Source organism: Neofelis nebulosa, chromosome 11 (assembly GCF_028018385.1).
Source record: "Neofelis nebulosa isolate mNeoNeb1 chromosome 11, mNeoNeb1.pri, whole genome shotgun sequence".
Lineage (NCBI taxonomy): Eukaryota > Metazoa > Chordata > Mammalia > Carnivora > Felidae > Neofelis > Neofelis nebulosa.
In genome coordinates this window covers 77,001,000-77,014,131 of record NC_080792.1, presented here as the reverse complement: position 1 = coordinate 77,014,131, position 13,132 = coordinate 77,001,000, and the positions used below count along the sequence as shown (strand labels likewise).

General features: G+C 56.0%; 1 protein-coding gene and 1 long non-coding RNA gene across 2 annotated transcripts in view; both read right to left on the bottom strand.

The window, feature by feature from the left end:
• Positions 1–219: 219 nt before the first annotated feature.
• LOC131489163 (uncharacterized) lies at positions 220–2,184 on the bottom strand. The gene is made up of 2 exons (XR_009250413.1): positions 1,959–2,184; positions 220–1,367 (listed from the first exon to the last, which is right to left on the bottom strand). It is a non-coding gene; the product is annotated as an uncharacterized LOC131489163 (long non-coding RNA).
• Positions 2,185–2,514: 330 nt separating this feature from the next.
• TRPV4 (transient receptor potential cation channel subfamily V member 4) overlaps positions 2,515–13,132 on the bottom strand; it is a 35,401-nt gene continuing 24,783 nt past the window's right edge. Inside the window, exons 7-16 of the mRNA XM_058691012.1 lie at positions 12,491–12,670; positions 11,098–11,256; positions 10,744–10,836; positions 10,418–10,491; positions 9,553–9,718; positions 9,262–9,328; positions 6,414–6,730; positions 5,234–5,361; positions 3,717–3,838; positions 2,515–3,261 (exon numbers count right to left, since the gene is read on the bottom strand). Coding sequence (XP_058546995.1) covers positions 3,104–3,261; positions 3,717–3,838; positions 5,234–5,361; positions 6,414–6,730; positions 9,262–9,328; positions 9,553–9,718; positions 10,418–10,491; positions 10,744–10,836; positions 11,098–11,256; positions 12,491–12,670 — 1,464 coding nt within the window. The 3' untranslated portion in view covers positions 2,515–3,103. The remainder of the gene's footprint in view (positions 3,262–3,716; positions 3,839–5,233; positions 5,362–6,413; positions 6,731–9,261; positions 9,329–9,552; positions 9,719–10,417; positions 10,492–10,743; positions 10,837–11,097; positions 11,257–12,490; positions 12,671–13,132) is intronic.

Below are 13,132 nucleotides of genomic sequence, written 5' to 3'. Positions count from 1 at the left end.
AAAATCCCCAGCATTCATCTAAAACAATAATAACAGCTAATAATAACAGGGCATGTAATAATGAAGTATTCATAGGCATAAGAGGTAATTGTTCAATTAAGATCTGAGAGTTTCTGAGACTGTCTTTTCTGATGGGGTCCCATTGTTTTTGACTCTGGTAGCACTAATTATTTGCCAGTAGTGCTTTAAACTTGAGATGAAAAAAGCTCTCCTGTCAAATATGACATACAAGTGCTTTATCATTATTAAATACACATACACGCACATAATAAGAAATCCGGGTTGGAATAAAGTGAGGGGTATGTTCAAAGAGAGAGAGGGTTCTAAATGGGAGCCGACGGTCTCAGGGCTCAGCCAAGACAGCAGGCGACAGCCGGGGTCTTCAGGGCAAAAGTGACCCGGCCTTGTCACCTGTCACCCTCAGGGATCAGTGTCTTCTCTCCAGGATGGGCTCTGCGGGCACGGAATACCTGGGTTCAAATCCCCAGCCAGGTGCCCTGGGCAAGAGCCTTCACCTCTCTGAGCCTGGGGTCCCTCATCTAAAACGTGGGGCGCAGTGGCCGGTCTGCATCCGCTAGCTATTGCCATAACATCGATGCTTGCGCTTAAATCACAAAAACTCATCGGCATTAAAAAAACCCATTCTTTCTCATGCATCTTTGGGGTTCCTCTGATCTCACCCAGGCTCCACAGATCTCCTCCCATCCTCCTCCGGCGGGGATGTCCAGGCATGTCCACTGGCATGTCCTCCAGGCATGTCCACTGGCACGCGGTGATTAAAACAGATCTCACAGCCAAGCCGGGGATGCAAAATTACGCTTTGCCCACAGTGGGAGAACACCATGAGGTTATCTCGCAAAGGCACGGACAAAGGGAAGAGTGGGGAATTGGGGCCGCGGACACAGTCTAGCACAGGTACCAACCTTGCAACTTTCCGCGGTAAGCGTCCCCCATTCTCGGTCCCCGTGGGCTAGGGGAAGCCAATGTCATCCCCGGCGCCAGCTCTGCCTTTCAGAGGTCCTGAACCTCAGGCTTTCTCTGTTACAGAGATTGGCAAGTGACGGAAGAAAGCCACTGGGGTGCAGCTGGGCGTCGGGGGGAAAAAGCCCCGTAGCAAGCAGACCCTAGTGGGCCCGCCCAGGCAAGAGGGATTCCTGGCTGGGGACACTCTTTCTCCAAGTGTCCCTCTGCTTTAGGACACTGCTGCTTCCCGCCGGCTGAAGCAGGAGACACGTGACCCTATTCTGGCCAATGATACAAGAGGGGAGGTCATTCGGGGAAAGGTTTCCTCCCTTAGAAAGAGAGAAAAAAGAGCCACCATCATCGTTCTCTTCACTCCAACATTAGTCTCCCCAACTCATCCTACTCTTTCCACCAATCTTACTCTTGCCCGCCATTATTCTTCCCACCTGCATTACTCTCCCTCCACCAACATTACTCTCCCCAACCAATCTTACTCTTTCCACCAATCTCACTCTTCCCCCAATATTACTTTCTACCAATATTACTCTTCCCACACCATTACTCTCCCCCCACCAATATTACTCTCGCCCGCCATTATTCTTCCCACCTGCATTACTCTCCCTCCACCAACATTACTCTCCCCAACCAATCTTACTCTTTCCACCAATCTCACTCTTCCCCCAATATTACTTTCTACCAATATTACTCTTCCCACACCATTACTCTCCCCCCACCAATATTACTCTCGCCCGCCATTATTCTTCCCACCTGCATTACTCTCCCTCCACCAACATTACTCTCCCCAACCAATCTTACTCTTTCCACCAATCTCACTCTTCCCCCAATATTACTTTCTACCAATATTACTCTTCCCACACCATTACTCTCCCCCCACCAATATTACTCTCGCCCGCCATTATTCTTCCCACCTGCATTACTCTCCCTCCACCAACATTACTCTCCCCAACCAATCTTACTCTTTCCACCAATCTCACTCTCCCCCCAATATTACTTTCCACCAATATTTCTCTCCCCACCATCACTCTTTCTCACCCACATTACGCTTCCAACTAACATTTCTCTCCCACCCTTACTCTTTCCCACCAACATTCCTCTTCCCCGTCAGTATTACACTCCTCCACCATTCCTTTCCCCTCACCAGCATTACTCTCCCCTGCCGGCATCGCTCTGTCCCACCATTATTCCTTCCCGCCAACGTGACTCTCCCCGCACCTCCGTTCTCTCCCCTTACTAACATTCCTCTCCCGCCCAGCATGATCGCCCCCCCCCCCCCCAGCCAGCGTGACTCTTCGCCCCTTCCCTGCAAGTCTCCGGCCTCTCCAGCTCGCCCACGTCCCTTAGGCTCACGCTACCACCGCCGCCCAGAGCCCCGCTTCCAACCGCCACCCTCGCGCCACCCTGGTCACCGCTACTGTTCCTCCTTCTCATCCCCGCCCCCACCGGCGTCTCTCAGCTCCCCCGCCTCGTTGCTGTCATCCCCACGCCCATTACCGCTCCCCCCCCCCCACCGTCACCCCCACCATCTTCACCATCAGTGAATGCGCATTTATTGAGCACCGACAAATCCCAGACCCTTTACAGAACACAACGCAGGCGCAGGGGCGGCCCCACGCCCTAGGGCCCCGGCCCCACAGCAAAGCCACCCCGCTGCTGCGCAGGGTGCTGTGTGCAGCCCAGGGCGCCGGCTGGGGCTGGGGGCTGGGGGCTGGCCGGCAGTGACCTGGAATGAGGTCCTGAGGCCTTGGCCCAGGTTCCATTTGGGGGCAGGGATCACACCACTTTCCTGAGTGCAGAGCAAATAAATAATGGAGAGGCAGGTGTCGCGGCCCCCTGGGACAGAGAGGCCCTGGCATTGGCTTATGTGACTCCATGGGAGTAAGACAGGTGGCCAGGAGCCTGGTGGCCCAGGTGGGGAGGCAGAGCTGGGGGGGCGGCAGCCTGGGGACCAGAGGGTCCTGGGGCCTCCCCTTCATCTCCGCCCGGCCCTCGCCTCTGGGGGTCAAGGGAGCATGTGGGGGATGCCCTGGGAGGCACCACTGAAATGCGGGTGGAGTAGAAACAGGTGGGCGGGGGGACGGGGCTGGACGGCAGGCCAGAGACCCTGCCCCGCCCGCAGCCCCTAGAGGGGAGCAGCGTCTGTCCTCCACTTGGGGGGGTAACTCTGCTGGTGGCCGTCGCAGCTGGGGGTCCCCATGTTGTCCAGAGGCACCACCACATCGTCTGGGTTTGAGTTCTTGTTCAGCTCCACCACGCGTGGCACCACCGAGGACCACCGATCTGTTGTGAGCACGACGGAGGGAAGGATGAGGGTCGATAGAGAGCGCACGCGTACACACCGAGCACCTGCTGTGTACCGGGCGCTCCGTAGTGCTCTAAAGGGGCAGGCGTGCTTATCCCCATCGTTATAGACACGGAAACTGGGGCTCAGAGAGGTCAAGGCGCCGCCCGGGAACACACAGCAGTGAACGGAAGAGCCAGAATTCAAGCTCAGGGCCGAATGCCTGAGGGCCCATGTCCTGTGTGCGGCGTCTCAGGCACTCGGCGTAGAGGAAGGGCATCCCAGGGATGCACAAGCAGCGAAGGCAACAGCCAGCCCATCATGCCCTCCCACTCTATAGATGCGAGCGGCGAGTCCCAGAAAGAGGAGAGGACAGCTCAGAGCAAATCGGGGATGAGGATGACCAGGGCCCCCCGCTCTGCACCCCCGAGTCTCCCCACCCGCTTGCACTCACCCCTCCGGAGCCGGCCCACGGTGTGCGAGAAACCATAGTACTGGTAGTTCTCACTCTTGCCCGGGTCCTCATTGATGATGCCCAAGTTCTGGTTCCAGTGAGACCAGTTCACCTCGTCCACCCTGCCGGGGCCACAGCAGACAAAGGGTTCGGGGGGGAGCCCCCACCGAGACGGCACCCCTTCCCCGCCCCCAGGCAGCCGCCCTGCTCCAGCCACCCCAGCGCATCCTCCTCCTTTTCCTAAAACTTCTGGTAAAATACACATAACATAACGTTTGCCTTTTGATCCCTTTTTAAGTATACACTTCAGTGGATTAACTATATTCCCAGGCTTGCGTTACCATCACCGCTATCTAGTTCCAATATTCCCATCACCCCACACAGAAATTCTGTACCCGGGAAGCAGTAACTCCCACTACCTGCCCCGCCGGCCCCCGTAACGCCCGGACCCCATGTTCTGCTTTTTCTGTCTCTGTAGATTTCCCTATTCTGCACATTTCGTGTAAATGGAATCGTACACTGTGTGCCCTTCTGTGTCTGGTTGTTTTCACGTGGCATCATGTCTTCAAGGTCCACGGCGTCCTGAACTTCCTCTGGATGCACCCCGTTGTGCTTATCCCTTCATCTGCAGTGGACACCCTCCTTCCTGACACTCTCTCCCCGGCAAAGGCAGGAGGCAGCCTCTTGGGCCCAAACTGGCTCAATACGCTTCTCCCCTTTTAAAGTGACTTTTTGTTGTTTTCATTCGACCTCCATATTTCGGGCAATTTCCGTGTGCTGGGACCCAGCAAGGAAGATCCATCCACTCCCCTCCCTTTACAGCGAACTGAGGTTTCTGAACGCTGTTCCCGCAAGGTCACAAAGCTGACAAATCAGAGTCCGGATTTGAGCTCTGGAGCCAAACAGAACAGGACTGGCTGGCTGGCCCGTGGGGTGGATGCTGTCATCGTCCCCACTTCACAGAGGAGGACGCTGGCTTTGCCTGACCCCAAACATGATGGTTGTACTCTATGCCGGCAATGGCTTTACAAAGAGTCACCTTAAAAGAAAAGAGTCACCCAGGGGTTCCCCTGAGAAGGTGGCCCTCCCCGTGCATCCCGGGTAATGGCCCAAGTCCCGGAGGCTCATTCCTCAGTTTCCCCTTTCTGCCGAAGCACTGAAGTGCACCCATTGTTTTGTCAGTAGAAGATGATGCCTGCAGGTCCCTGCTGTCCCCCCAGCGAGGGACAGAGGAGCCATGTGGACAACCCAATGCGCATGGGGTGCTAGCTGGGCTTCCCTCACGTGCTAAGGCATCTGATCCGCACAGGTGGCCTGGGGGGGGGGGGGCGGGGGGTGCTATCATCCTCCCCATTTCGGGGATAAAGAAACGGAGGCTGGGAAGTAAACCGACTGGCCCAACATCACCCAATAGCACCGAACTCCACTCGGGCCCATCGGGGACTCAGTGGCTTGGGAAGTTGCAATGGGTAGAAAGCATAAGGAGGCTCCATGTGCGCAGGATGGTTCTGCCTCACCTGAAGCACCATCTGCGGTCTGGGGTGCCGTCTGAGCTCTTGCCCACGGTCACCATCTCGCCAGAGCGGAAGGCCTTCCTCAGGAACACGGGGAAGGAACGCTCGATGTCCAGAATGGTGGTGGCCCACTGCAGGCAGGAAGGGGCGGGCAGGCCATTGGTGAGCACCCGCTCCCCACTGCCCTCCCCACCGCCTACTGCCCTCAAGGTGCCAGGGTGGGCGGGGTTATCCATTCCACTACCCACAGGGGCCCCGGCAGGAGCACAAATGAGTGAAGTAGGATCCGAGCCCTGTGACGCACTCACAAGGTCACCACTCGCCGTTGGGAGCACTAGGGCGGGGTGGGGACTAGAGCAAACCGGGGAGCACCCGCCCCGCGTAAAGGAGACAGCTGCTGTCACCCATCCTCGCACACTGCCAGAAAGGAACGCGGGCCCGCCTTGCCAGGCTTCCAACTTTCAAGAAAGGCCAGAAGTCTGGATTTTTACATGCTATCTCTTAACTGTAAATTTTTGCGTTCGCTTTTTTTTAAATATGGCAATGCAGAAAATAAGTAAATAAATCTTTGCTGGTCAAACCCAGCCTACAGGCTGCCAGTCTGCATTTTATGAGTTACACCCAGTGGGGAAACTGAGGCCTGGGGAAGTAAGTGGTGTGCATAAAGAGCAGGAGAAGCCTGGGGCTGGTAAAAGCCCCCCCGATACAGATACTGATGCCTCCCTGCACTGGGGTGGTCCACATCCACACCAGCCTGATCTCTTGGGCTGTTGTGGCGGGGGGGGGTGGGGGGGGCTCAGAAGCTGCCCTCGGGCTTCGCACGGGGCCCCCGCGGAAATGCCCACGCTCTCTGAGCATCCTGTGCCAACAGAGCTCGCTCGGGGTCCTGGGGGAGCCGGATGTGTCCCGTAAGCCGGACCACAAGGCGATTCTGAGACCGCTGCTGGCGGTCAGGCAAGAAGCCTCTGGAAACGCATGAGGTAGCTCTGGGAAGTAGGCCGTGGCCTACGACGTCCATTTTACAGACAGGGAAGCGGAGGCAGAATGAGACGAGCAGTTGGCCCCGAGCAGAAGGCTGAAGGGGGTGCAGTGGGCCGGGTCTCTCCGTTCTGGAAGGGGGCGGTGGCTGGCGGGGTGGGGGTGGGGGTGGGGGTGGGGGTGGGAGGCCCCCCCGGGGCGTCACCTGCAGCTTCCAGATGTGCTTGCTCTCCTTGGACACCTGGCCCACCGTCTCCCCCATGAGGGCGATGAGCATGTTGAGAAGTAGCACGAAGGTGAGGATGATGTAAGTGACGAGCAGGATGATGAAGACCACGGGGTACTTGGTGCTGCTCAGCATCTCCAGGTCACCCATGCCGATGGTCAGCTTGAAGAGGTCCAGGAGGAAGGTGCTGAAGGTCTCGCTGTCGCGGCAGGACGGGTACGTGGGCACCGTGCAGTTGGTGTGGTCCTCGCTGCACACCTTCATGTTGGCGCACGGGTTCAGGAGGGACACCAGGGCTGTGGGAGGGACGGGGTGACATTCCCTGAGTGGCGACACGTGCCGAGAGGTGCAGAGCGCCATTCCCATTTGACAGCGGGGAAAGCTGAGGCTCGGTGAGGGGAGGGCACCGGCCCAGGGTTACCCAGCCTATAAACCAAGCCGAGGGTCCACGGCCTCTGCTCTTTCCACAAAGTCTTGCTAATGAGGAAGAGGTTCCCAGGATCTAGTCCAGCGGTTCTCAACCAGGAGCCGCTTTTCCCCTAGGGGACATCTGGCAGTGTGTGGCTGTCACAACCAGAGAGGCAGGCAGTGCTACTGGTACCTCGTGGGGAGCGGCCGGGGATGCTGTTAACCACTCCACCATGCACGGGATGCTCCCCACAGAGAATTATCTGGCCCCAAGTGTCAGCGGGGCCCAGGCTGAGAAACCCCAATCCAGCCTATTGTTCTCAGAGGTCTTGGGAGCCTGGAAGGCCAACATTCCCAGGGGGCAGGCTCTCTGTCGTGCTCCTATTTCCCAGCCCACATCAGCTCAGAGGGGACAGGTGGAAGCCGAAACCAGGTACCAGCTCTGACTGTCCCAGGAGCCATGCTTGCCAAGGCCCTTGCCCTCCCCAGACATCTCAAACAGATCATGGTGCACATCCCTTCCCACTGAGCCCAGACGAGGCTTCAGAGTCCTTCTCAACACAGTTTAGCAGCAACGATTAACCCTACGCCGTCCAGGGCAGGGAGCACGAGGAGGCCGAGCCCCTTCAGTCAGCGGGGCATATCTCATAGCACCTCCATCTGGGATTGCGGCGAGCGGGTTTCAATACACATGCCGTGGCTGTTGAGTCGCGGAGTGGCTGCTGACCCACGTTGAGAAGGATTCTGAGACCTTATCTGGACCTATCGGAAAAAATCACTCTACGATCCATTAGTAATGTCTGCCATGGGCACAAAACAGAATAGTGGCATGTTCGTGTTAGGTCAGCTTCAGGTGAGGGATCCAGTGTCCCCTATCAGGAGAAGCCCTGGAACCAAGCTGACCACGAAGTTGCTAGCCTCTAAGCCTCTGCCTCAGTTTCTATAATTAGGACTGCAGTGAGGCTGGCCTCTTGACCCGAATCCCAAAACACTGCAGAACCCTTGATGCTCTGTCTAGTTTCTTCCCAGTCCTACCCCTGGGAGGGGGCAGCTGTATCCTGTCCCTATCTCCCCAGCTAAGGCTACAGTTCTTCTTCTCCAGCATAATCCACACAGAAGCTTGGCCTCATCTGGGTTAAAATCTCACCACCATCAGATTCCTGTTTCAGTGCTTGTCCCCAGACCAACCTCCTCAGGTGTGAATGTGGCCCGGTGAAGTTTGAGTCAGCTGCTCCCTTTTGGATGCTGGGCATTGGATGGCAGCTCACCCACCCCTTGGGGACCAGCCCAATGGCTCAGTCGGTTTCCCCATCTCTGGCCCTTCCTCTATGGCCTGTGCCACTGAGGTCCCCTGGTATCATGACATCCCGGAGCAGGCATATTGGAGACAGCCAGAATTGACCTGAACTGTCGGATTAAGTATGAAAATGCATCCTTCCCGGGGCACCTGGGTGGCTCAGTCGGTTGAGCATCCGACTTCGGCTCAGGTCATGATCTCACAGTTTGTGGGTTCGAGCCCCGCATCAGGCTCTGTGCTGACAGCTTGCTCAGAGCTTGCAGCCTGCTTCAGATTCTGTGTCTCCTTCTCTCTCTCTGCCCCTCCCCCACTCATGCTCTGTCTCTCTCTGTCTCTCAAAAATAAATCAATGTTAAAAAAAAATTTTTTTTAAATGCATCCTTCCCTGTCCCCATGTCCCTTCCATGTGGTTTTGCGGATCTTTTCTTCAAGAGACAGAGTCTATCTCCCCGCCCTTTGAATCACAACCGGTCTGTCACTTGCGTTGGCCAAAAGAGAAAAGCAGCAGTGACGGTGTGCCAGGCAGCGACAGTGAACACTTCTACTTGAGTTCTTGGAACCCTCAGACCACCATGTGAACACGCCCAAGACGGCTGGAGGATGAGTGACCACGAAGAGAGCAAGATCACCATCCCCCATGGCCATCCTCACTAGACGGGCCGGCCAGCAGCCAACCCACAGCTGACTGCAGACACAGGAGCCCATGGAGATGGGCCGGACCTGGCCCGGGTCGGCATGACCACCCAGCTGACCCCAAGACGTGTGAGCAATAGTAGACAATTGGTTGTTTTAAGCCCCTAAGGTTTGGGTGGCTCCTTTTGCAATAATAGCAAATCCACCAATTTTACCATTTCCTAGCTTTTGAACTTGGGACGAGTTATTTAACCTTCCTAAACCTCAGTTTTCTTATCTGTAGAAGGGGTAATAAAGGCACTCACGCCCCCGACCCATCAGGGGTACTGATGAGGCAGGGATGGGACAGGACTCAGCCCAGTGCCTGGCGCACAGGAAGAACTCAGCACACGCTGGTTACCGTCCTCCGCGTACCATGGCCACCCCACCCCATGGGGTCCTTGCCCCACCCCGTGCCCCGGGCCCACCACCCGGGCCACCAGAGCTCACCTGAAGCATAGCCAATCATGAAGAGCAAGTAGACCAGCAGGAAGCGGAAAAGGTCTTTGAAGAGGATCTAAGGACCCCGGTGGGAATATGGAGACACAGATGAGACACGTGGTTTCTCGCTTTCCGGTCTTTTCCATCCCAGATCTTCCCACCTCCACCCTATCCCTTCCCCCTCTCCAGCAATGTCCAGACCCTGCCTGCTGCCCCCACAATGCCCCATGTCCTTAGGGCTGAGGGCACCATCTACATGCATAAGATGCACACAGTCTAGAGGGTTCCCCGGGCCCATACCTTCTGGATCATGATGCTATAGGTTCCCGTCAGCTTCAGCCCGCGGGTAAAGTAAAGGGCGTTCATCCAGCCCAGGACCAAGGCAAAGACCATGACAGCCAGGTAGGCTTCAATCCCCGCCAGGTAGAGGGCCGCTGAGACAATCACTAGCACAGAGTAGATGAAGCTGGAGGGCAGCAGGGGCCAGAGGGGAGAGGGGATGATGAGGCCCTGGAGGTGGAGACATGCCCCCAAGCCCTCCAGGGTACCAGGACATCCCAATGCCTTCTAGACCCCCAAAAGAGAAACAAGTGGATGCACTGGGTTCCCCAGCATTCCTGTTGGTTAGAATGCTCAATTAGTTGGCAACTGATGTGTGCGATGGCCCCAAGGCCCTCCAGGATCCCAAAGCGATGCCCTTTGGAATTGTTAGAGAAGGTGGTGTTCGGTGGAGATTTTGTGGCTAAGTGAATTTCATTGTTGTCTAAGAAAAAGGGAAGAGATGTAGCACACATACAGCAACTCATCCTGTGCCCCAGGCAGACATCATTAATCAAGTACAGCACTCTTACCCACCAAACACAAACATGCCTGAGGATGCTTCACATGCCACTCCTGGCAGACATTAGCAATCAATCACCAGCATAAGACATTGCATTATTTCTATAGAGGTGTATATGGTGAGAACCCTCTAGCAATCATGTCTTGCTTTAAGCAGAAGACTCTATTGCTTGACATTGGCCTTGTCCTGATGTTGGGCTACAGCTGTCTGGGCTGGGTGAACCCGCTTCTAATAAGAGTCACCTCCCCAGCAATCTGGATGCTGTCCCTGCCCCAACCGTGCCTTCCTCACCCAGAAGCTGCCAGCCTGGGGACGTCTACTCACTAGAGTAGCTGGAAGGAGCCATCGATGAAGAGAGAATTCACTCCCGGGCATTTCTTCATGAACAAGTCTTTGATCTGGAAGAGGGGAGGAGGCATGTGAGAGCGGGGTAGAGATGGCAGGAGTGCCGAGGGGAGGGGAGAGGAGAGAGGGAAGCCAAGACCAGATGATGGGTTCTTTTCTTTTGGGGGAGGAGGAAAAAGCAGAGAAGGAGAGTACAGGCTTAGAAGAGGAGGCAGGAAAAGGGAGCGGAAGGGGGGACATAAAAGGAGGAAGGAGGAAGGGAGGAGGGAGGGCAGGGTGGATGGGGTCGGGGGCCAAGCGCTCACGTTGGTAAAGAAGAACAGGATGCCGGTCAAGAGCGTGATGATCTCGCCCGCCAGCCTCAGGTAGTCCACGGTGGTGCGGTAAGGGTACGGAGGCTGAGGGGGCAGGTGGCACACGGGTCCTCACCCAGCCCCTCCAACATCTGGCCCTTGATCCAGACGCGCCCCAACGCCCCCCCACACACCTGGATCCTGTGGACCCTCCTCCCTCGCTCTCTTCCCCCTGGGTGTGGGGGAGGGGGGCACCCCCCATCCTGTTCCTCAGCTCTCTCCTGTCCCTCCCACAGGGGACCCCGCCCGGGGGTGGGGGGAGGCCCCAGCTGTGCCCCAGCTCCTGCCCGGCTCGCAGCCACTCACAGTGCCCTCCAGTGGCTGGTAGTAGGCGGTGAGGGTGAAGATGACCATGGCACACAGATAGGAGACCACGTTGATGTAGAAGGAGACAGCCCCGAACTTGCGCCACTTGTCCCTCAGCAGTTCATTGATGGGCTCCACGGCCAGCATCTCGTGGCGGTTCTGTGGGAGACAGGGTGATCAGCGGCCACCCTTCCCCGGCACGTGGGATCTAAGCTGGCTGACTCTGGCACGCCTTCCCCCACCCTCTGCCTCCTCCTGACCCGCTCTTGAGCGACACTGGAGGGTTCGTGGGGAGCTGGATGGGGATTCAGAATCAACACCAGACTACTGGGCTCCGTATTCGAGGCTCCGCCCAATTCTGCCCCAACTTACCTTTGTAGCCTATTCTAGGCTCAGAGAACCCAGAGCTGGAAAGCTATTCTCATGGTCCCCAAACTCCAACCTATGGATTTTGCCGGTAGCAAAATCACCTATGTAGCTCATCGAAAATATAAATCCTCGGGCTTCAACCTCAGAAGTTCTGAGTCAGGAAGCAGGAATGGGAAATTTAGCCCCAGGATGACAGACAATTGACTCACCCCGATGCTGAACCCTAGGAAGACATCAATAATTGAGCCCTGCACAATAGTTCTCTATACTGTTGTTTCCCAGGCAGACACTGCCAATCAATCAAAGCTTGTACCAGAGATGCTAAACCTCCCACCACCCCGATTCGAAATCAAGCTAGTCACTAAGTCAAGTTAGTCACTACTTCCAAAGATGAGGGAAGTGAGCTCCAGCAAGGGAAGGCATGTGTCCCAGCTCACAGAGCCGGGGAGGAAAGGGAGACCTTCTGCACCTAGTCCCCAGCATTTGATCAGTGTCCCGTCCCTTCAGTGACTTGACTTGCTTCATAACCATGGATCTGGGCAACAGCATAGCCACAGAGGTGCTATTGCAGTGTTACTCCTGAGAGTTAAAGGCAGAAACAAACCCAAATGACCAAGAATAGAAGAACGGTTCGTTAGAATGTGGTACATTTACTCGCAGCAATGATATTGCAGAAGAATATTTAATGGTGCAAAACGATGTTCGCAAAATACTGCTAAGTGAAAAAAAGAGCTTTCATAACTTCATCTAACGACTCCTGATGATAATAGCTGACATATAATGTGTATTCTGTGCCAGACTGTTCTCAAATGAACTCATTTGGTTCTCCCAACAACTCCAAGGGATGTGAACTATCCTTATCCCCATTTTACAAAAGAGGAAGCTGGGACTCAGAGAGGTTGGGTCACTTCTCTGGAGCCACACAGCATGTAAGTTACAGAGCCCCTCCCAGCCCCGGGGTCCCTTCCCTGATCCCAGCCACACCCTTCCTTCCCTAGGCTCTGTCCCCTGCCTTGGTGCTCACCTCGATCTTGCTGTTATACACCAGGATCTCCAGCACAGAGGCCTCTTCCCCACACGTGTCCAGGGAGGAGAGGTCATACAGCGAGGAATACACCGGCCCGTAGGCCCAGTCCTTGAACTTGCGGGACAGGTGCCTCGTATCCTCGTCTGTCACCTCCCGGCGAATGATGTGCTGAAAGACCTGCACGGGGTGGGGGCGGGAGGGTCAGGGGGCCCCAGGGAGGGACACCAACGCTCAGCTTCTCACATCAGAGGGACCCCGGCGGCCCTGCACAGCCCATCACATGGTGCCTCCCCAGAGAGCAGCACGTAGTGGGGAGGAAATATTTACTTAGCATGTCCTGGGCGCCGGACCCCGTGCTCACATCATCTTGTTCTTACTCTTACCATCTTAGTCTTCAGATGAGCAAACAGAGGCTCAGAGCAAAGAAGGGTGTTCCCTGAAGCCACACAATCAGTCAGCTGAAGCCAGACTGAACCAGGCCAGCCATAAAAATCTGAATTGTAGGGACGCCTGGGTGGCTCAGTCGGTGAAGCGTCCGACTCTTGATTTCGGCTCAGGTCACGATCTCACGGTCGATTGTGGGTTTGAGCCTCACATTGGGCTCTGTGCTGACAGCGCGGAGCCTGCTTGGGATTCTCT